Here is a 22894-nt window from a genome sequence, read left to right as displayed (position 1 = left end):
GGTGGCTCTGCTCAGTGGGACTGAGGATGGTATGGCTGGGCTGAGGGGAGGAGGGACCTTGACAGGAGGTAGGGATCGAGTGCAGATGTGAACAAGGGGATGCTAAACTCAGGACTGGGAGACAGGACTTACCGGAACAGCCTCAAACGGGAGGGGGAAAGCATCAGAAAGCCAGAAGCTTTAAGAGAGGACTTGTGCCTTGGGCAGATGACGGTGAATGGTCCTCAGCCAAGCTGCAAGGGCAGGACCTTGCTTGTGAGTTGGTGTCAGGAAGTCCAAGGATTGAGACCAGGGCTTCCCGAGGAGAGAGAGGCCAAGGGCAGGGTCTGGTTCCATGACAGGAGAGTAGAAGTAAGGTCTCGGGCTGAGAGTTCCTTTGTTATCAAGCCGAGGGGCTGGGGTTGGCTACCAGGTAGTGCTCTGAATGGATTCAGAGGAGTTAAGGTTGGCTTTGGGGGATGGTCTAATCTGAGGACTTCCCTCACCTTCTGGCAGGGTCAGCTCTGCATCCAGTGCAGTCGAGGTGGCCAACAGGGAGGGAAAAACCAGAGCGCGCAGAGAAAGGAACGGACTCCTCAGGTGTGGTATTCATTCACCCAAGTGGTTTCTCTGAGATCAGACAGGACAGTCATACCTATCTGGGCTTGACAATCCTCCAGCTCTTTACTGTAGGCCTGGAATCAGTGTAGGGTTTGGATTCTCAGAGATTCCTTCCCCCGGGAGCTGAGTAGCTCAGAAACTAACCCTGGAGCCCTGGCTCTCCCTCAGTGGACAGTCAGATGCAAGGTCAGCTCCCAACAGCTGGCCTCATCCTGAGGGGTGAGCCCATTTCCCTGAAATCCCCCCCAGGGGGGCAGGAGTGAAAGCCTTCCCTTTACTTCCAGGTCAACTCAGGGGGTTTCCTCTCCCAAAGGAGACTTGGGGCTTTTCTCTCCCACAGGCAGCTCTGATGTCTCGTTCCCACAGCTCATTGGTTTCCCTCCTACCTGAGCACTTTCGACTGCAGAGATTACTTTCCTCTGTGAGGTGTGCTGTGTGCAACGTGACAGTTAGTACGTAAACATTTTGTGACCGGTGGGAACCTCCTGTCAACTTTTCTTAACTGTTGGCTTTAGAAGAAATGAAAGGTGTGCTCTAATAACTTGATACCCTGAAAATGGAAGTTCCCAAGAATTCAGTTTATCCCAAGAACTGTTTATATTTTACTAATTTATCCCAAGAATAATTCCCAATTATTTTCAGATAGAAATATGGCAGGAGGAAGGGCAGGATTAGAGTCTTGGCATGAACAGGGTCATGTGGTTACATTTCCCTCTGGGGATCATATTAAACCACCTACCTCGCATAGGCCCAAATTCAGATTTGAAACGTCATCCACAATATGGTGTGCACGAGAAAATGCTCGTCATTCTGCCACTCGTCCAAAACCATAACCTCCATTCCCATCAGAAGTATTTGTGGTGCATCTGCTGGGATCTGTACAGTGCAGTTGAGGTTACTCTTGATATTTTAAGGAACCAAGATTACGAATGTAGCAGACATGATGATCACCCAGACACCCCTCAAGCATGGACTACGAGGACCTGAAGACAGAATACAAAAGCCAGCTGTGTACCAAGAAGTGATGTAGTTGGAGCTCAGCCACTGAGGTCATATGGGACTGTTGGTAGAAAAGCAAGGATGATCTCTCTCATGGCATGAACTATAGAAATTGAGATGAGGGAGGAGCCAGGATGCGAAACCCTCGTGGTTCCTAGGCAGGCACCATGGAAGCCTGAACAGTGTCAGCTGGAACTTCGGATTCTCTGTATGTTCTGCACCTCGGTATCCTCTGTCCCTCTTCCTTCCATTTGCCTCTTCTGTTCATTGTCTCGCTCCTCATCTCTTAGCAATGTAAAGTTAGTTCAGAATTAGGGGTTGGCACATTGCTTCCCCTTCATTCGTGCCAAGGCCTCTGTTGATCTCCCGTGTGATGTTTAAGATGCTGAACTTGGATATGTGCGGGCACTGGGGCATGAACTCACCGTCGAGTCTGAGCACGCGTGCCCCAGGCTGTTGTATTAGCGGCGGCCTTGAACGGCACGAATGAGTACACATAGCTGGCAGCAGCCCAAAATGCGAGAACCTCCTTTCATTTACTGGTGGCTGTAACAACTTCGGGCCAAAATCATCAGGTGGGATTTGGAGTAAAATGGATGTGTACGGTGAGGAGCAACCCAGGTATACTGCATCCTGCCCCAGCTCTGGAGCAGGTTCGCATCTTACTGTCTCCTGGGCCATTATCCCAGGAGGAAAAATGTTTGTTTTTTCCCTTCATCCCACTCTCTACAACACTTTTCCAGCTTAGCTTCCAGCTTTCTCTATACTGACCCTACAGGGGAGAGGCGGTCCTTTTAGAAGCTCTTTGCAGTAGAAGATGTTGCTGGTAGAGTTTTGTGAGACTTGACGTTCCAGCCGACGGTTCTTCCTTCCCTGGGCTCTGGGCTGCCCAGGTTACAGGAACTGTGGTAGTGCCCTCCCTCTTTCCACCTTGGGGCCTGTCTCATCTCCATCTGTTGCCGTCATGGTCCCACTGCCTCCTCCCCAGTTCTGCTCTTACTCCTTTTTCCCCTCCTACCACTGACGACTGGCAAGCAGGATAGACAGTCCCTGCTCTCATGAGCTTATAGCTTGCTGTCCAATAGGTGAAGAATATGGGGCAATATTAACTTAGGGTGATGTGAAACGACAGAGGTCCCTGAAGACTGGATGAGGAACTTTTAGACTTGTTTTGATAGGAAATTAACAGCTTGCTGGGGTTTTAAATCAAGAGATACAAAAATTCCTTTTTTAGAGTCTTTCAACAAATAATTATCAAACACTATTCGCAAATCATTGAAAGGATACCAGAAGTACATACAGTGCCTATTTTAAGACCTTAGGACCTAGCCAAGACAAGGCATACAGACAGACAGTGGCACGTGGCAAGAGTCAAATACACAGTGCGGAGAAGGGAAAAGATCATTTAGTTCAATTCAACATATAGGAACTGAACACCTATTATGTGTAAGCTCTGTGCTTGGAGCTGGGGATATGAACATCAGCTAGATAAGTCCCTGATTGTTAATAGCTCATAACTTGCCTTAAATGGTTTAATATACTATCCCAGATCAGCACAAAAGAAATACTAAGGAAGATGGTATTTAATTTTGCTGGGGATGGGGCAGGATGTTGACAGGGCTTCATGGGAGGCATGTTCACACTCGGGCAGGTGTTGAAGGATCAGTAGCAGTCATCTGGCACATAAGATGAGGAGGGCATTGTAGGCAAAGTAGCATCTTGAGCCAATTCATAAAGATGTGAAATAGCTTAGTATATTAGGGGTAGTATAGTAATTCAATAAGGGACGGAGGGATAAATTCCAAAGGTGAAGTACGCGGTGGGAGATGGGGCATGAGTGACAGAGTTGTATTTTAGAAATCATCCTGATGACATAGATTGGGGTGAGGTGAGGCTGGAACCAGTTAGGATACTCTTATAAATATTCCAGATGAAAGACAAGGAGGATCTAGATCTAAGGCTATGACGGTGGGGTGGGGCCAAAGGAAACAGATCTGAGAGAGACATAAGGAATTGTCCATAGACTTGGTGACTAACCAGGTGTGAAAGTTGTAGGGGAGAGCCAGGAATTGAGTGTGAGGAGCATGGGAGGAAGAATAAGCTCATGGTGAAAGGTTGGTTAAAAGTTCATTTTGAGGGGCGCCTGGGTGGCTCAGTTGGTTAAGCGACTGCCTTCGGCTCAGGTCATGATCCTGGAGTCCCGGGATCGAGTCCCGCATCAGGCTCTCTGCTCGGCAGGGAGTCTGCCTCTCCCTCTGACCCTCCTCCCTCTCATGCTCTCTGTCTCTCATTCTCTCTCTCAAAAATAAATAAATAAAATCTTTAAAAAAAAAAAAGTTCATTTTGGGCCTGAGAAGCCTATAGGACATAAAGGAGCAAACATCTAGCTACAGCTGGAGCTAAGGAGTTTGGGACTGGAGATAAGTTAGGGAGTCACCAACATGTAAGGGGTGCTTAAAATCATGGAAATGGATGCGATCACCCGTGGAACAGGTCTAGCGCAGGAAAGTATGGGCTAGGTAGTCAGGGAAGTTCTGGAATGAGTGCTAAAGAACTGGCAGGTTGGAATTCCGTAGTGTTCAGGACGTATCAAGCCAAGTAGGAGGGTTCATATAGAGAAATTAAGGAGCATTATGAAACCAGTTTATGGGGGAACCTAGAATTGTGGCTAAGGATTTTTTTTTTTTCCCTTGAAAAAAGAATTTCAAAGGAACATAGTATCTTAGGGTGATTGATTTGGTGGCGGTGCTCAGAATAGATTGGCAGAGGGGCCAGAAGTACGTGGGCTGGTTTAGATGGCATTTATTGAATGCCATCTCTAAGGTGATGGGGCCTTGAATGCAGCAGGAAAGGAAATGGGGGGTAAAATAAGAGTCAGTTCAAAGAAGGATCCACACAGGCCATGCCCAGAGATTGTAGCAAGTGGGAAGTAATTTTGCATCACAGTGAGGAGGATGTTGGGTTGTAGACAGGGCTGTAAGTCCAGGGATCATGTCTTGTTTTATCATTGTATCTCTGGCACCTGATACATATCATGCATTCAGTATCTCTTGAATGGATAAATGGGTAGTATTGTTGATAGAAATGGAGGAGTCATAAGAAACACTAGACTTGGAAGGAAGGTGAGTTCTAGTTTGAACATGTGGGGCATTCCAAGTGGACATATCCAGCAGGTGACATGTGAGGGGATGTACCTAGAGCTACAGATTGCTTCAGCTCATCAAGTATTTAGAAACTGGGTACTATAGGAGGAATAAAGATGAGCAAGATACCTTGAAGGCTACAGAATGAGGTATAAGAATAATATGCAAATTACCATGAGGCAGAAAATGTTAAGGAAAAAGTGGTTATAAAGTGTTATGAAGATTCAGGAAAAAGAGGGAAAAGCAGAAAAGTCTCCTTTGAGGAGGTAGGGTTTTGATGGGCAGAGGGAGGCAGGGGTAGGAAGGAAGAGGGGGTCTGAGGGCATGGTCCAGGCAGAGGGCCATGAACCAGGGCACTCAGGAGAGGCATGTCCGGGCAATGCCAGCTCACCAGGTTTTGCTCAAATGTGCAGGCTTTGTAGGAGACTGTATTATGTGGAAGAAGTAGTGAGTTGAGGGGGATGACAAAGATCCTGGTTGGATGGTCTTTCCCCTTGAACATCAATGTCCTTTGCCTCAGGTCCTAGGGCATCTGCTTCCATGCAGCTGATGGAATCAGGAACTCTCTTTCTGCCATTCAAAAGGGCCCATTTGCTAAAATATTTTTTGGTGAAGGAAGAGGAAGCATGCATTTTGCTTGTGGCTTCTTTCTTTAGTGTCTAGCCCTCAGGCTCAGCCCACCTTGCCTGACTCCAGGAGATTGTGGAAAGAGGCTCTGAAAACTCACACTGTACTGGAGATTACCCAGGGTGAGCATTAATAGGAACATTCCTTAAAACAGCAACCAAATGGTTTTTTCTTTACAGCCACAGGATCTTCAGGGAGAACAGGGATGGGGGAGAGAAGAGCGAATGAAGCCATTTCAGAATATTTATTTGCATATGTTATAAAAGATATTCCAAACGATTAAACATGTGAAACAGAAGACTACTGTATTCTGAGTACGTCCTGTATCCCTTTGAAACAGATGTGCAAACATCTCACATTCAGACCTGGGTGCACATTTTAGACTAAAATAAAACTACACTTCATGTATTGCTCAAAGGATTAAAACGGAGTGGATGTATATTTATGGCCACAAATAAGAGAAAGATAGGTTTCGTAGTCTAGAAGACCTTTTGTCTCTTAAGAGCTTTGGGACCTTCACTGGTAGGTAAACTAGGAGGCCCTGAACACACTGGTTTTTGAACGTTAACATGCATACTGTGGCTGGAATCTGGTACCAGAGTAACGTCCAAATATGTTAGTTCTCAGATGACCTGAGTTTGTGGACTTGAGCCTAATATGACTGAGAGGAGCCTTGAAAGTACTGGCTGACTTGATTGGTTTCAGAACACAGAGTACTTTTATACATGCATTGAGAATTACTCCCATGAACAGATGAAATTCACTGAATAAGTATATCGGGTACACTTGTGATTAACACTTCTTGAGCGTTTGCTATGTGCCAGGCACATATTAAGAGCTCTACATAGATCATTTTATTTCATCTTCCCAGCAATCCTATAAGGTAGGCAGTTTTTCCTCCCCATTTTATAGATTTGGAAACTGAGGCATAGGTAGTTAAGTAGTGGTTCTGAGGTTGAAACCCTGGCAGAGCCCATGCTGAACTGTTAGACATCTTTTTTTTTTTTTTTAAAGATTTTATTTATTTATTTGACAGAGAGAGAGAAAGCGAGAGAAGGAACACAAGCAGGGGGAGTGGGAGAGGGAGAAGCAGGCTTCCCACCGAGCAGGGAGCCTGATGCGGGGCTTGATCCCAGGACCCCGGGATCATGACCTGAGCCGAAGGCAGATGCTTAACGACTGAGCCACCCAGGTGCCCCTGAACCGTTAAGTCTTAATTGCCAGACCAGATGGCCCAGCATATTTGTGAAACTGCCTTGGATTAGAAGTGGGAAGCTTATCCAAAACATGTATTTATCCTAGTCACCTCATAGGCCATTCCATGTGTAGGAAATGCTGTGGAACCAAAGACTCAAGATGGTATAAATTAGTTTACCTTTCAGCAGCTTCACAGTTTGAGAACCTTTGGATGTTTGTCTCCTTTCCGCTCAACAGAGCAGACCTTTCAACTTAGGTTTATGCCAAATATTCTCGATAATTAACGAAGCTGCTGGGGCCAATTCTAGGAAAAAATAACACTTTAGCATCCAAAGTGATGCAATCTGCAATGCTGGCGCCTTTGCTGTGGTTCTTCTTACACAAAGCACCTTATTGACATCACAAAACCACTGCGGGGCTCCTGCTAGTCAGCAAAGGTGCAAAACCACCATGGGCCAGGGAGTTTGCCTCAGCTGAGAATAAAAGCCATGCAGACATGACCAGCTGGGGCGAGTTGTTTCTTCTGTCCTTTAGCTAGCTTGCAGGCCAGGATTCCTGCTGTGTGTGTGCAAGCAAATGCAGTCCTTGGCACTCTCCTGGGAAACACAGAGTTTTGGCTTTACACCCAATCTAACAAGAAAGAATTCCCCCCCCCCCCCCAAACCATTGCCAGGGAGATGAATTCTCATCAGCCCCATATCCGGAGTGGAATCTGGAAAACCCAGTTCAGAACTTTTGAAGAAGCTGCTACAGAGTATTTTAACAACAGATCCTAAAATCTTTTTTTTTAAAGATTTTATTTATTTGAGAGAGAGAATGGGAGAGAGAGCATGAGAGGGGGGAGGGTCAGAGGGAGAAGCAGACTTCCTGACTTGATCCTGGGACTCCAGGATCATGACCTGAACTGAAGGCAGTTGCTTAACCAGCTGAGCCACCCAGGCGCCCCCAGATCCTAAAATCTTAAAGGGCCATTGATACCCATGAAAGTGAAGCCTGAGAGGCCCTTTAAAAAAATGTGTGTTTGTAATGGATATCCAGTGTAGGAAAATAAAAAAAATATTGTTTAAAAAAATAAAGCCCCTTCATGGAATCCCATTTTGTACACTAAATCTTATTTAACGTGGGAAGGAAAACAAATTGAAGAAACCACCTGGACGAATGTTGCTGTAAACTTGAGTTTTACAATGTTTAGAACGTTTAGGGAAGGTAACTTGTCCATACTTTTCTCCTTCATAAAATTGCTAATGCAATACAATCAGCACTGAAGAAAGTTAAACTGTGCACAGCCTTGCAGAAATTACATAGTTGTCAGATTTTCCTAAGATGGTAAGGCTTGTTTCTTGGTTCATGGCTGGTGTACCTAGCCACACTGCTGATCGTGGCCAGAATCAGGTGATACCTTTATCAAAATCTGTGTATGTGCTTTCTTTCCCAGACACCAAATGGATTGCTTCTGACCCCGAGTCCACTGCTATCCAGCATACATTTCTGGAGCAGCCTTAGTCCAGTTGCTCCACTGAGTCCTGCCCGGTTGCAAGGGCCAAACACGCTGTTCCAGGTGAGCATTTAGAAGTGAATGTTTAAACACTGAGCTTCTAAGGGGTGTGTTTCCCCAGTCAATACTGCAGAGGTAACAGAGTTCAACCCTACATTTGGTTAAAATGTTAAGTTTCCAAAGGGAGTTAATGGTGCTGCAAAATCCAGCCTTCAGAGGCAGACATTTTTATCAAGGCAGAAATGGCATATTCATGTCAGGTATTGACAAATGGAACAATTAATTCTCGAAGTGCTTGGATATCTTCATTGACTGTGAAAACTGGGAAGTTATTAAGGAAAAGGGACTTTAAAAAATTAGGCAACATATTGACATCACTTGAAATAAATTGAAAAGAATAGTGAAGAATGTCCATACTGTAATAGAAAAGTTATCTGTATAATTCTATGAATCATAATCAAGTTCTCCTTGTTCCATAATAAGAAAGGAGCGTCCAGGGCATCTGGTTAAAAACTAAGTCTTAGCTGCTTTATCTTGCACAGCTCCTGTTACTAGGTAGGTACATTTATTATTCATTCACACACTAGAATCTTGCAGTAGCACTGCTTGCGATCATGTGGTAATCAGTATTTCTTCTTTGAGACACAAAGACTGTTCCTCACAAAGATGTTACTAAGAGAAAAATAGGAAGGGTCCTAGGGACAGGAGTAAAGCAAAACTGGGGAAAGTGAAAACCCCCTCTAACTCTAGCCTGTCTCATCCACCCTGAATCCCATGCCTGCCCTCCAGTGTGGCTCACCCAAGCTAGTTGTTCTTTTGTTCCTGTTGCGTCTAGCACTGACCACTTTGTATTATGATGGCCTGTTCACCTGGCAGTCTCCTCCACTAGACTGTGGGTCCTCAAGAGGCCAGAACTACATCTTGTTTCTTGTTTACTGTGCTGCCCATCCCCCCACCCCATGTCTGGCCATATTGCTTGGCATACAAATAATGCTTAGTAATTATCACTGACTAAATGAGTGGGTACCTAAGAATTCACCAAGGAATTGGGGCACATGGCTGGCTCAGTTTGTAGAGCACGTGACTCTTTTTTTTTTTTGAAAGATTTTATTTATTTGACAGAGACACAGCGAGAGAGGGAACATAAGCAGGGGGAGTGGGAGAGGGAGAAGCAGGCTTCCCACTGAGCAGGAAGCTAGATGTGGGGCTCGATCCCAGGACCCCGGGATCATGACCTGAGCCGAAGGCAGACACTTAACGACTGAGCCACCCAGGCGCCCCTGAGAGCACGTGACTGTTGATCACAGGGTCGTGAGTTTGAGCCCCACGTTGGTTGTAGAGGTTACTTTAAAAAAAAAAAAAACCAACAGAAAATTAAATATTTAAGAACCTAAGTGTTAAAAAGATCAGTTCTCTGTGTTTTGAGTTGGTCATTTTGCTCGTAAAGGTTGGTATTGACCTCCTCTGTGCCAGGAGCTATACATGCTGGGATTTAGGGTCTCGGAAGAAGGGTAGAGCTAAAGAGGTTTTGATTGCTATCTTGCTTCTCTGGTTCCTAGTAAGGTTGAGGTAGGGTTGTCATGATGTGACTGTATATCCCTAGGTAAATCAGGTTTCTCTTCTGGCCCATCTTCTCATCACAAGAAAATTGAGCTATGGTCATGCACAGCCAACATGTTCTCAGCCCTTTAAACTCCGGCAGGGAAGTAAAAACTAGAAGCAGTGAGCAATGTAGTACTAGGAAAAGTTTTAGGTTAGTATTCTCTTGGTGGAGAGCTGGAAGACCTTATTTCCTCACAGTATTCACAATGGAGCAGCAGTATTCTAGTATTAGAGCTCCTGAGGAGAGCAGTTATTTGGTGCCATGTGTACGGTAAGCTCCATGGGCACAGGGACTGCAATATTACTTTAGTTCTAGAATCTAACAAGGTCTCTGGAAGGTTCACTAGATATTTGTGAATAAAGAATGGAATCTCATGGGGCGCCTGGGTGGCTCAGTTGATTGGGCAACTGCCTTCAGCTCAGGTCATGATCCTGGAGTCCCGGGATCGAGTCCCGCATCGGGCTCCCTGCTCGGTGGGGAGTCTGCTTCTCCCTCTGACGCTCCTCCCTCTCATGTGCTCTCTCTCTCTCCTCTCATCCTCTCAAATAAATAAATAAATTTTAAAAATCTTAAAAAAAAAAAAAAGAATGGAATCTCACTTCCCTCCTCACTGGGAATTCTGCCACCTGATTGGTACAAGGCTTGGTGATCTCTCAAGGAAGCCATGGAGAACTGCTGTTAGGGAGTTCTTTGGGATCCCTTGCCGTGGATACTAAACCTTTTCCAGCCTGTCAGTCCTCACAGTAATGGTTCGTGTCCATAGTGATGGTGCACATTAGCAGGATATTCGGAGCTCTGGGTGTTGGACACACATACCCTTTTCTCTTCAGTCACTACTGTAGACCACTGGCTCTCAAAGGTAACATGAAAAAGAATCACCTTGGACGGTGTGTTAAAAGATTTTGCTGGGCCCCAACCCCAGAGTTTGATTTAGAAGGTGTGGGATGGGGCCCGATTATAACATTTCTTCAAGATTCTAGTGATGCTGTTACTCCAGAAATCTACTTTGGAGAACCACAGCAGACCAGTGGTTCCTAATTTATAACTAGAATTCTTCAGAAGAAATTGCTGCATTTAAAGACCACCTACTCAGAATTTTAATTTCACAATGTACCTGTCCTCTCTACCAGAGCCATTCAAAAACAACAACAAAAACCACAAATGGGAGGTAGGAATGGGGAAAACAATCATGTTTAGATGGTTGTTGGCAGGGCCTTGTGCCCTCTTTCTGTGACTGGGGTCCTTGAAACTAAGGAAAAACAACTTTGTACCTTTTAAAATACTACTCTTCATATGTAAGAGCAGTTGTGATAGAAGTTGAAACTAGCAGTTTTGAAAATAGTAAATAAAACATGGTAAGAGGAATATTCAAAGTTCAGATTATCAGCAGTGCCCCTTTTGAACTAATAATTTTCTTTAACAATAAACCTTTCATATATACTAGACATGGAGGAAGAAAAGAAACACATTTGGGCTACAATAAGTTTTAAATGATGCTGGCAAATTTCCTGTTGTCAGGATTGAAAAGTAGATCAGAATCCTTTCGGTAAACAGTTGACAGAGCTGAGGAGTTTTTGCACAGAAGGTCCACTGATGTAATTACTGTGGCAAGTTACAGCAGATATCGAAGAATTTAAGGGAAGGAGAGAGAAGATATTAGTGCCTTTCTGGAAGAGGTGTATTTAAAAATAAAATGAGATTGGTCTGAACAGTTTGGCATTTTGAGCTTATCTACAGGGTGTCTGTTCCACTTCTGAAACAGATTTTCATCAAATTTGGCATAGGTACAGATAATATCTTGAAACAAGGCAGGATTAAGTTTTTTTTTTTTAAGATTTATTTACTTGACAGAAAGCCGGAGAGCACAAGCAGGGTGAATGGCAGAGGGAGAAGGAGGCTCCCCACTGAGCAGGGAGCTCTCCGTGGGGCTCAATCCCAGGACCCTAGGATCATGACCTGAGCTGAAGGCAGACGCCCAACCGACTGAGGCACCCAGAATTAAGTTTTCAATTGAAGATGTTTTCTGAATGTTTTAATTCAACAAATCTAACCCAGAAAATATTTGCAATGCTCTGTTATCAGGGACTGTAGGAGAATATACACTATGGGAATAACAGATATATAAACAAAACGTTATAGGAACCCAACAGGGAATAGCTTTCTAGCTAGGGACTAGATGAAGGCTCCGCTGGAAGAAGTGGCACCTGAGCTGGGAAGGACAGACAGGATTTTGGCAGAGAGAAAAGCACCTTCTAGATAATCTCCATGATTTGGATATGCAAGTGCATAGTCTGTCCAGGAAGGGACTGGGTGATTAGAAAAGCAGCTGAAGGTCTTGAATGCTATGCTCAGGGTTTTCCACCTTAGTCTCTTGACAACCATGGAAGGTTTTCTAAGCTGGATATAAAAGAACAGATTTAATTATACTATTTTTTAGATTTTTAAATTTATTTGAGAGAGGAAGAAGCAGACTCCCCACTGAGCAGGGGGCCTGACACACCTTGGGATCATGACCTGAGCAGAAAGCAGATGCTTAACCGACTGAGCCACCCAGGCACCCCTAAAATCTCTATTTTAGGAAGATATTGCTGACACCAGTGTGGTGGAAGGACTGAAGAGAAAGCAGAAAGTATAAGGTGCAGGAAGATAGGAGGAATATTTATACTACCGCAAATACTGAGGGAAAAATCATCTTTTAGAATAGTAGAAATAGGAATATATTTAGAAGATACTCCAGACGTAAAATTGAGAGAAGGACTTTTAGTTGGGTTTGAGGAGTAAGAGGTAGTGAAAATTAGGAAGTGGCAAAGATTACTTACGTGATTAAAAGACTAGAAATACTATAAGTAAGAAGTTAACGTTTATTGAGGGCTACTGTATGCTAGACGTTGTTCAAAGCACTTTTCATGGCTTCTCATTTAATACAGTTGACCCTTGAACAATGTGGGGATTCGGGGTGCTGACCTCCCCCTTACAGTTGAAAATCCATGTAGGACTTTTGACTCTTCAAAAACTTAATTACTAATAGCCTAATGTTGACCAGAAACCTTTCTGATAACAGTTGATTAACACATATTTTGCATGTTATATGTATTATTATGCTGTATTCTTATAATAAAGTAAGCTAGGGAAAAGAAAATCGTAAGGAAAATATATTTGTAGTACTATACTGTGTTTATTGAAAAAAATCTGCACATCTATGTTGCTCAAGAGTCAACTGTACTCCCAATAGTTCTTTTTGAAAAGATAAGGAAACTAAGGCCCAGAGATGTTGCTCAGTTTACCCAAGACCACACGTTAGTAAGTGGCAGAGCCCTGACTGAAGTTTAGGGTCCTGCTCATATCACCACTCTCACCGACTTAAGAGTGAACACGGAATAGCAGGTTTTTGGTGAAGACGCATTGATGGGGACATCTAGCTGACAGCAGGAAAGGATTGTTGAGTCCAGTATAGGAGAAAGGAAGGCTGAAAACAAAACTTTGGGGGGAACGTTGCAACTTAAGCGAGTGAAGGTGGGGAGTCAATAAAGGTGAAACAGGCCAGAAAAGCCAGGCAAGAGAAACTACAACAGAGTGTATAGAAATAAAGAGCAGAGGGCAGAAATCAATAATATACTTTTTAAAACAGGAAGATTAACAAAACCAAAAGCTGCTTCTTTTGAAAACACCAGTAAGATGGACAAAAAATAAAATGAGAAAAGATTGCAAATAAGCTAAGAGAACGAAAATTCAAAACCTGCTCTTCATTCTGTGTTCACTCTTAAGTCAATGGGAATAGTAGTTAGGAGCGCGGATCTTAAAAGAGTATAAACTATATGCAAATAGATTTGATAACCCAGTTGAAATGGATAAAATTCTACAAACAACTAAAGTTCCAAAGTGTCAGAAAAGAAACAAAAACCTTGAATATGCCAATGACCATTAAAGAAACTGAAATAGTATTTAAAGAGCACACTCGTACCAAGCCCTGCCAAAAATAAGTTGGGCAGTTTGGTACAAAAAGCACAGGATCTTTCAGAGTTTAAAACTTGGCTTTACTGCCTACTAGTCTTTAACCAATCAGAACTTACTTGAATTCTGTTTTCTATTAAATGGGGATAACCAAACTTACTTTACAGGCTTCTAGATACCAACTGAAATGACAACCACTGATAAACTGGAAGGCACTACACATAACAGTTATTGAAATAGTTTGAAAATTGAAAAAATATATTCTGTATTTATTGTACTTCTAACTTGTACTAGGCTCTGTAGTTTGATATTTAGTGTTGCAATTGAATATTAACTTATCTAAATAGAAATTAAACTGGAAGATAGCCCAGGAGAACATTTTGACACATACCAATCTAGACAACAAAAATCTAGTTGTGAATAGTAATGTATTAAAAGGAGGTCTTTAATTATTCTTGTTGAGTTGGGAGTATAGTGGTATTTTTTTAGACCTGAAAGTTATCAAAGCATATACTTTTATCCCATTTATCATCTTACTTACCCACACTACAGAAATTAACTTTACTCTTTGTTTTGTCACTTAAAGGTGATTAAGTTTGGTATTATCATTGTAATTAAAAAAAAATTTCCTCAGCTCCAAGATACATTCCTGCTTTCTAAATCTTTTAAGCTAAAACATTCTTCATTTTTAGCAGTTACTGAGAAGCATTTTTTATACTCTAGAAAAACAATGGCCATTTTCAAAATACGGTATTAGAAATTTTACATGTGAATCAGTAGAGTCAGTTGTCTGTGGTTTTCAAAATTACTTTAAGCAAATCAACATTCTAAGTAGCTTGGAACCTTTTAAAAGGAGTATTTGAACATGCTTTAGCACCACAGGTACATTTTTTTCTAGTGGCTAGGCATATAAAATAGGGACATTTTCTGGGCCTTCTCCCTTGTTTGCTGTATGTAATCTTGAGCTCATTCTGTAAAATAATTTGCAACCCCTCTGTCCCAAGGGTGATCCACTATGGTCTGTCTAGGAATGTAAAGAATTCAAGTTTGTCCCAATGGGTCTGCAATAATTATTTTAAAAATCTTCTGTCCCCTACAGTTTCCAACACTGCTTAACGGCCACATGCCAGTGCCAATCCCCAGTCTGGATAGAGCTGCTTCTCCAGTACTGCTTTCTTCGAACTCTCAGAAATCCTGATGACATCTGGCCACAGTTAAAGACTTATTAACTGATGAAATAAATTTGTCCCCATGGGCTAGTTTACCTGTGTCATGAGAAGGACGTTGTGAAACCCTGTTAATTTGGTTTGCACTTTTCATAACATGGATAGTCTAGATTTATGTTAGCATTTTTAAAACCTTTTTTTATATTCAAGTATATATGAAGATCTGTTTGGCATTAAGTGATTTTTTAATGGTTTTGTTTTTATATCCTCTTAGCTCTTAAGTGTTGAACACTGTTGACAGTGAAGAACTTTTCTTAATGGTTTTCAGTGTAACTAATAAGGATGTGAAGCTTTTCTTTCTAATTCCGCATATGCTGAACTATGCTTATAGACACTATAACCAGCTGTGCCTTCCTTTGCATTTAGTTTTATGTAAATGGTTTATGTATTTTTTAGTATTAAGAGAAAATGTTTGGAAGACAAAAATTAGTATCAAACAGCTCTCTAGTAGAATCATTATTTTTCACAAGTAGGCAAAATGAAAGCTTATTCATATTTTTCTTTTTCGCTTTCAATTGTATAAGAATTGCCTTAGAACCTCTTTTGAACTGAAGTTCAGTAAATGTCCAATTTCATGTTTTTATAAAAGAAACTAAGCCATATTTAGAAAATAAACATTCACAAAAGAAAATGTTCTAAAGTGCATTTTTTAAAAAATGAAGTTTGAAAGGCTAGCCACCTAGCTGTTTACAATCTTTTAGACTCCTCCCAAACAAAAACCTGAGATGGAAATCTACATCAAGTTCACTCTACCCATTCCCTTGGAATATATCCTATGTAAGCATATTCTTATTTCAAAAAATTAATTAGCTGTGGTTCTCCCAGTTTTCCATAGCAAATCACACCCGATACATTTCCTGTATCATCATGAGTTAGGGTTTCACTAAACCCCTAGAACTATAACATTTAAACATCTTATGGTTAGGAAGAGGCTCACAGACTGGTTGATGAACACAACAATTCTGTAACATCAGGTATCTTCAGGTGTATAAGGCATAGCCTTGTTTGTGGAAACAGAGGCAGGATACACTGCTTTATGTATTAACTAAGTTTATAGTGAGAATGAAGGAAATTGGATATAAGAAATATATAACTCTTCAGGAACTTCATTGTGGAACTGAACTACATTTGGAGCATTCAGCAGTAAATTCTTTTGCGTAGTGTTAAAGCAGTGGTAACAGAAACAGCAGGGGCCACTCTTAAGGCATTGTTCTGTACATGAAGTAGGAAAGTTCTAATGTGAAGAGACCTGGAAAGTGCCCAGTGCTTTCAAGATCAGATTATCATCCTTAACTGTAAGTAACAAACCAATTTGAAATGTGGCCAAATAACTGATTCCACAGTAGGTGTTAAATGGCAAGATTATGAAAAAGGTGTAAAAAACAAAGCTTGTAAAAGCAAACATCTCTTGAATTTTCGAAGAATCTAAAACTTTGTTATAATGCTTAAAATCTTGAGGTTTTTCCATTGGAATTAAGTGTCTCTGTGTATGGGGATGTACAAATCTATAATATACACTTTTGGATATAAAGTAAATTCCAAAATCCAGACACTACTGTCACTTCCACATAAACTGAGGATAATTCTGTACTAAAATAAAATAGCTGGTACAGGGAACTGATATTTACCAAACATGAAATGTTAAAGGTAGAGGGGGCCTTTGAGAATGCTTCTTACCACGGTTTCCAGATAAAGCAATTACACAGAAGCAACTGGGAGTTCCCTAAGGTCACACAGCTCATTAAAGGTAGAACAAATGATTGGTGCTCAGTCCAGTTCTATTTTCCCATGCCTAACTATAAGTAACTACTGGCCCAAATCTGTTAGGTAGAAAAAAAAAAACAGATAAACCCAAGGAAGTTAATCAATGTACAAAAATCTCAACCCAAAATATTTTTAAATGTATATGCTGATTGGAAATACTCTAATGACTATAAATCCGATTCTTGTATTTCCTTCCTTGAAATACTATGATTGACATACATTCTAGCTCCGTTTTTAGAAATGGAAAAACGCCATACATTTTATGGATCAAAAAACTCACTAGGACACAGATACAGAACTGGAGGTATTGAAGTATAACTCATAGCTCTGCCTCATTGTGTGTGTGTGTGTGTTAACAATTTTAGTCAGAAAATAGGTTTCAAAGGACATATTAAATAACTTTTTTTCCTTTTTATATGTCTGTTTCATCAGTGTTAATCTGCTATGGCTAAGGTTTTATAGAACTATAACCTAAACGTTGTTCTCTTTGTACACATCTTTTCTATGATGCATATCTTCATTCACGTTCATATATGTATCAATTTTATTATATTATTTTTGTTCAATAAATACTTTGTGATAAAAGGTGTGAGGAGGAAAGTGGGTTGGTTTACTTCCATTTACTTGGGATGATCCAAATTTTACTTCTCTATATGGGTACAAGTTAGAAAATAAGTCTTGTCATCTAGCCTTAAATATGATACATCAAAACATATTACATATATATATATATATATAATCTGCTTTAAAAAGATATTTAAGGAAACAGAATTACTGAGGTTGACTTAGGGGATGGGGTGGGGGGAGAATGGGTTTGAAAAGTTGGTCCTCTGATCTTTTAAATCTTAAGGTCTACCAATCATTCTATATTGAAATAGGGGTAGGTAAGGAGGAAGAGAAGAAACAAATTATCATTTATTCTTTCAGCTGCAACTAACACCATACTCAATGGTGAAAGACTGAAAGGGTTTTCCCTAATATAAAGAACATGTTGCCAATTCTACTTCAACAACAGGACTGAAAGTCCTAACCAAAGTAATTAGGCAAAAAAATAAAAGAAATTCAAATAATAAAGTAAAGCTATCTCTATTCATAGATGACATGGTCTTATATGTAGAAAACCTTATAGAATCCACAAAAAAAGTTAATAAAGTCAGCAAAATTATAGGATACAAAATCAACACAAAAATCATTTCTATTTCTACACACTAGCAAATGAAAAACTCAAAAAAGAAATTTAGAAAATAATTCCACCTACAATAACATCAAAAAGAATAAAATACTTAGGAATGAATTTAAGGAGGCACAAGACTTCGTACACTGAAAAACTACAAAACATTGCTTAAAAAAATTAAAGCTATCCTGCATTCATGGACTGGAAATCCCAATACTCACAAAGAATCTACAGATTCAGGGTGCCTGGGTGGCTCAGATGGCTGGGCATCTGCCTTTGGCTCAGGTCATGATCCTGGGGTCCTGGGATCGAGTCCCACATCAGGCTCCCTGCTCCTCAGGGAGCCTGCTTCTCCCTCTACCTCTCTCTCATGAATAAATAAATAAAAAATCTTAAAAAAAGGGGTGCCTGGGTGGCTCAGTCGTTAAGCGTCTGCCTTCGGCTCAGGTCATGATCCCAGGGTCCTGGGATCAAGCCCCACATCGGGCTCCCTGCTCCGCGGGAGGCCTGCTTCTCCCTCTCCCACTCACCCTGCTTGTGTTCCCTCTCTTGCTGTGTCTCTGTCAAATAAATAAATCTTAAAAAAAAAAAAAAAAAAGGAATCTACAGATTCAATGCAATTCCTACCATAATCCTAATGGCATATTTCCTGAGAAATAGAAAAACCCCATCTTAAAATTTAAATGGAATTTCAAGGGACCCTGAATAGCCAAAACAATCATGAAAAAGAAGAACAAAGTTGGAGGACTCCTTGATTTCCAAACTTACAAAGCTACAAGTAATCAAAACATTGTGGTACTGGCAGAAAAAGAGAAATGTAGACCAATAAAACAGAATCAAGAGCCCCAAAATAAACTCTCACATTTATGGCCAATTGATTTGTAACCAATTTAGGTGGCCAAGGTGCCAAGACCATTTTGAGAAATGGACAGTCTTTTTAACAAAGTGTTGGGAAAACTAATGATTCACATGCAAAAGAATAGTTAGATCCTCACTTTACACCACATAGAAAAATTAACCCAGGGTGCCTGGGTGGCTCAGCTTGTTAAGCGGCTGCCTTCGGCTCAGGTCATGATCCCGGGGTCCTGGGTTCAAGGCCCACGTCCAGCTCCCTGCTCAGCGGAGAGCCTGCTTCTCCCTCTCTCTCTGCCTACTTGTGCTGTCAAATAAATAAAATCTTTAAAAAAAAAAAAAATTTAACCCAAGATGGACCAAAAATTAAGATGGATTACCTAAATGTAATAAGCATTAAAATGATAAAACTCTTAAACAGGGGAAAATATTCATGACCTTAAATTTGGCAGTTTCTTAAATATGCCACCAAGATCAGAAGTAAAAAAAAAAAAAAAATATGGTGGATGTCATTAAAATGAGCAATTTTATGTATTAAAAGGACACCACCAAGAAAGTAAAAGACAACCCACAGAATGGAAAAAAATAACTAAGTCATATACCTCGTATGTGTCTAATATATAGAATATATAAAGAGGAGCGCCTCGGTGACTCGGTTAAGCTTCTGACTTGATTTCAGCACAGGTCATGGTGTCATGGTCATGAGATCGAGCCTCTCATCGGGCTCCCTGCTCAGCAGGGAGTCTGCTTGGGATTCTCTCCCTCTCCCTCTGCCCCTCCCTCCTCCCTACTCGTGTGCACTCTAAAATAAATCTTAAAAAAAAAAAAAGAATATGTAAAGAACTAAAGCTTAAAACAACCCAACTCAGCAACAACAGTTTAAAAATGGGGAAAGGACTTGAACAGACTCTTCTCCAAACCAGATATACAAATGGCCAACAAGCACATTTAAAGATGCTCAATATCCTACTCACTAGGGAAATGCAAATCAAAACCACAATGAGCTACCATGTCATAAGTATTAAAATGAGTATAATTTTTTTAAAAATGGAAAATAAGTGTTGGTGAGGATGAGAAATTAGAACTCCCATACATTACTGCTGGGAATGTAAAATGCTGCAGTTGCCATGGACAATCATTTGATGGTTCCTCAAAAAGGTAAACATAGAATTACTAAATGACCCAACAATTCAACTCCTAGGTATATAAACTCAAAGAATTGAAAACAAGGACCCAAAGAGATGCTTGTACACCCATGTTCATGGCAGCATTATTCACAAAAGCCAAGAAGTGGAAAAAAAGCTCATGTGAAATCAACAGATAAATGTTTAAACAAAATGTACATTTGAAGAATATTATTCAGCCATGAAAAGAAATAAAATTCTGATACATGCTACAACATGGATAAAACGTGAAAACATCATTCTAAGTGAATGAAATAAGCCAGACACCACTATGGTAAAGCTCCACTTACATGAAATACCTACAATAGGCAAATTCAGACACAAGAAGTACAGGCATACCAGGGGTGCCTGGCTGGCTCAGTTGGAAGGGCATGCGACTCTTGATCTCAGCGTTGTGATTTCAAGCCCCATGTTGGGCGTAGAGATATACTTAAGTAAATAAATAAAAACTTAAAAGAAAAATTAGACATACCTTGGAGATATTGCACGTTCAGTTCCAGACCATTGCAATAAAGCAAATACCATTAATAAAGTGAGCCAAATAAATTTTTTCATTTCCTAGTACATATAAAAATTATGTTTATGCTATACTGCAGTCTATTAAGTGTGCAATAACACTAAGTACATACTTTTGTGAAAAAAAATTCTTTATTGTTAAAAAAAAATGCTAACCCGTCTGAGCTTTCGGTGTGTCACAGTCCTTTTGCTGGTGGAGGGTCTTGCCTTGATGTTGATAGCTGCTGACTGATCAGGGTAGTAGTTGCTGAAGGCTGGAGTGGCTGTGGAAATTTCTTAAAATAAGACAATGAAGTCTGCGGAAACGATGGAAGAGTCCTTTCATGCTATTTGATAGCAATTTACCCACAGAACTTCTTTCAAATTGGAGTCATCTTAAACCCTGATACTGCTTTATCAACTAAGTTTATTTATGTGATATTCTAAATCTTTTGCTGTCATTTCAACAATCTTCACAGCATCTTTACCAGGAGTAGATTCCATTTCAAGAAACCCCTTTGCTCATCCATAAGAAGCAACTTCTTATCATTACAAGTTCTATCATGAAATTGCAGCAATTCAGTCACATCTTCAGGCTCCACTTATAATTCTAGTTCTCTTACTATTTCCACCACATCTGCAGTTACTTCTGCTCAAGTCTTGGAATTAGCTTCTTCCAAATTCCTGTTAATGTTGATATTCTGGCCTCTTCCCATGAATCACACATGTTGTTAATGGCACTTAGAATGGTGAATCCTTTCCAGAAGTTTTCAATTTACTTTGCCCAGATCCATCAGAGGAATCACTACTATGGCAGCTATAGCTTTTGAGATGTATTTTTTTTTTTTTTTAAAGATTTTACTTATTTGAGAGAGGGAGAGGGAGAAGCAGACTCCCTGCTGAGCAGGGAGCCCGATGCGGGGCTTGATCCCAGGACTCTGGGATCATGACCTGAGCCGAAGGCAGCCACTTAACCGACTGAGCCACCCAGGTACCCCGTGAGATGTTTTTCTTAAAGAATAAGACTTGAAAGTCAAAACTACTCCTTGATCTACGGGCTCCAGAGCAGATGTTGTGTTAGCAGGCATGAAAACAAGATTGGTCTTGGTTGTCCATCTCCATCAGAGATCCTGGGTGTTCAGGTGCATTGTCAATGAACAATAATATTTTGAAAACCTTTTTCCTGAACAGTAGGCTTAAAATATTCAGTAAATCATGCTATAAAGAGATGTGCTCTCATCCAGGCTTTGTTGTTTCACTGACAGAGCACAGGGAGAGTAGATTTAGCATAATTCTTAAGGGTCTTAGGGTTTTCAGTATGGTCAATGAGCACTGGCTTCAACTTATAGTCATCAGCTGCATTAGTCTCTAATAAGAGAGTCTATTTTTTTTTTTTTTAAGATTTTTATTTATTTATTTGAGACAGAGAGAATGAGAGACAGAGAGCATGAGAGGGAGGAGCAGACTCCCTGCCTAGCAGGGAGCCCGATGCGGGACTCGATCCCGGGACTCCAGGATCATGACCTGAGCCGAAGGCAGTCACTTAACCAACTGAGCCACCCAGGCGCCCCGAGTCTATTTTTTTTTTTTTTTAAGATTTTATTTATTTATTTGAGAGAGAGAGAATGAGAGACAGAGAGCATGAGAGGGAGGAGGGTCAGAGGGAGAAGCAGACTCCCCGCCGAGCAGGGAGCCCGATGCGGGACTCGATCCTGGGTCTCCAGGATCATGACCTGAGCCGAAGGCAGTCGCTTAACCAACTGAGCCACCCAGGCGCCCCTATTTTTTTTTTTTAATCATCAGCTGCATTAGTCTCTAATAAGAGAGTCTTTTTTTTTTTTTTTTTTTAAGATTTATTTATTTCAGGGCGGGGAGAGAAAGAGAATCTCCACCAAGTGTGGAGCCCAAAGCAGGGCTTCATCCCACAACCCTGAGATCACGAGCCAAAAATCAAGAGCCGGATGCTCAACCAACTGAACCATCCAGGCACCCTAGTCAATCTTTTGAAACTCTGAAGCCAGGCACTGACTTCTCCTTTCTAGCTATGAGAGACCCAGATGGCATCTTCTTCCAAGAGAAAGCTATTTTGCCTACACTGAAAATCTGTTTAATGTAGCCACTTTCATTAATTATCTTTAGCTAGATCTTCTGGATAACTTGCTGCTTCATCTTGTACTTTTATTTTATGCAGACATCTTTCCTTTAACCTCATGAATCCACCTCTGTTAGCTTCAAACTTTTCTTCTGCAGCTTCTTCACCTCTCTAAGAGAACTGAAGAGAGACAGGGCTTTGTTCTGGATTAGGTTTTGGCTTAAGGAAATGTTGTAGCTGATTTGATCTTCTACCCAGGTCAATAAAACTTTCTCCGTATCAGCAATAAGGTTGTTTCACTCTATCATTTATGTGTTCACTGGAGTAGCTCTTTTAATTTCCTTCAAGAACTGTTCCTTTGCATCCGACAGCTTGGCTGACTGGAGCAAGGGGCCTAGCTTTCAGCCTATGTTGGCTTTTGACATGCCTTCCTGACTAAGCTTAAATTATTTCTAGCTTTAATTTAAATTCAGAAATGTGTGACTCTTCCTT

At 41.0% G+C, this 22894-nt stretch overlaps 1 protein-coding gene across 3 annotated transcripts in view; it reads left to right on the top strand.

The window, feature by feature from the left end:
- Positions 1-17194, top strand: part of ELK3 (ETS transcription factor ELK3) — a 68153-nt gene extending 50959 nt beyond the window's left edge. For 2 of the 3 annotated variants that reach the window (XM_045872812.3, XM_045872808.3), the window contains 2 exons: positions 8002-8124; positions 14715-17194. In XM_045872812.3, the coding sequence (XP_045728768.1) occupies positions 8002-8124; positions 14715-14813 (222 nt within the window). In that variant the 3' untranslated portion in view covers positions 14814-17194. The remainder of the gene's footprint in view (positions 1-8001; positions 8125-14714) is intronic. The other variant, XM_045872811.3, reaches the window with a different exon arrangement.
- Positions 17195-22894: the final 5700 nt, after the last annotated feature.

Source organism: Mirounga angustirostris, unplaced genomic scaffold (genome assembly GCF_029215605.1).
Source record: "Mirounga angustirostris isolate CCGP_5_RB_7025 unplaced genomic scaffold, mMirAng1.0.hap1 SCAF_5, whole genome shotgun sequence".
Taxonomy (NCBI): domain Eukaryota; kingdom Metazoa; phylum Chordata; class Mammalia; order Carnivora; family Phocidae; genus Mirounga; species Mirounga angustirostris.
Note: the sequence above shows the minus strand (reverse complement) of the source record. Positions and strands in the feature narration are given on the sequence as shown.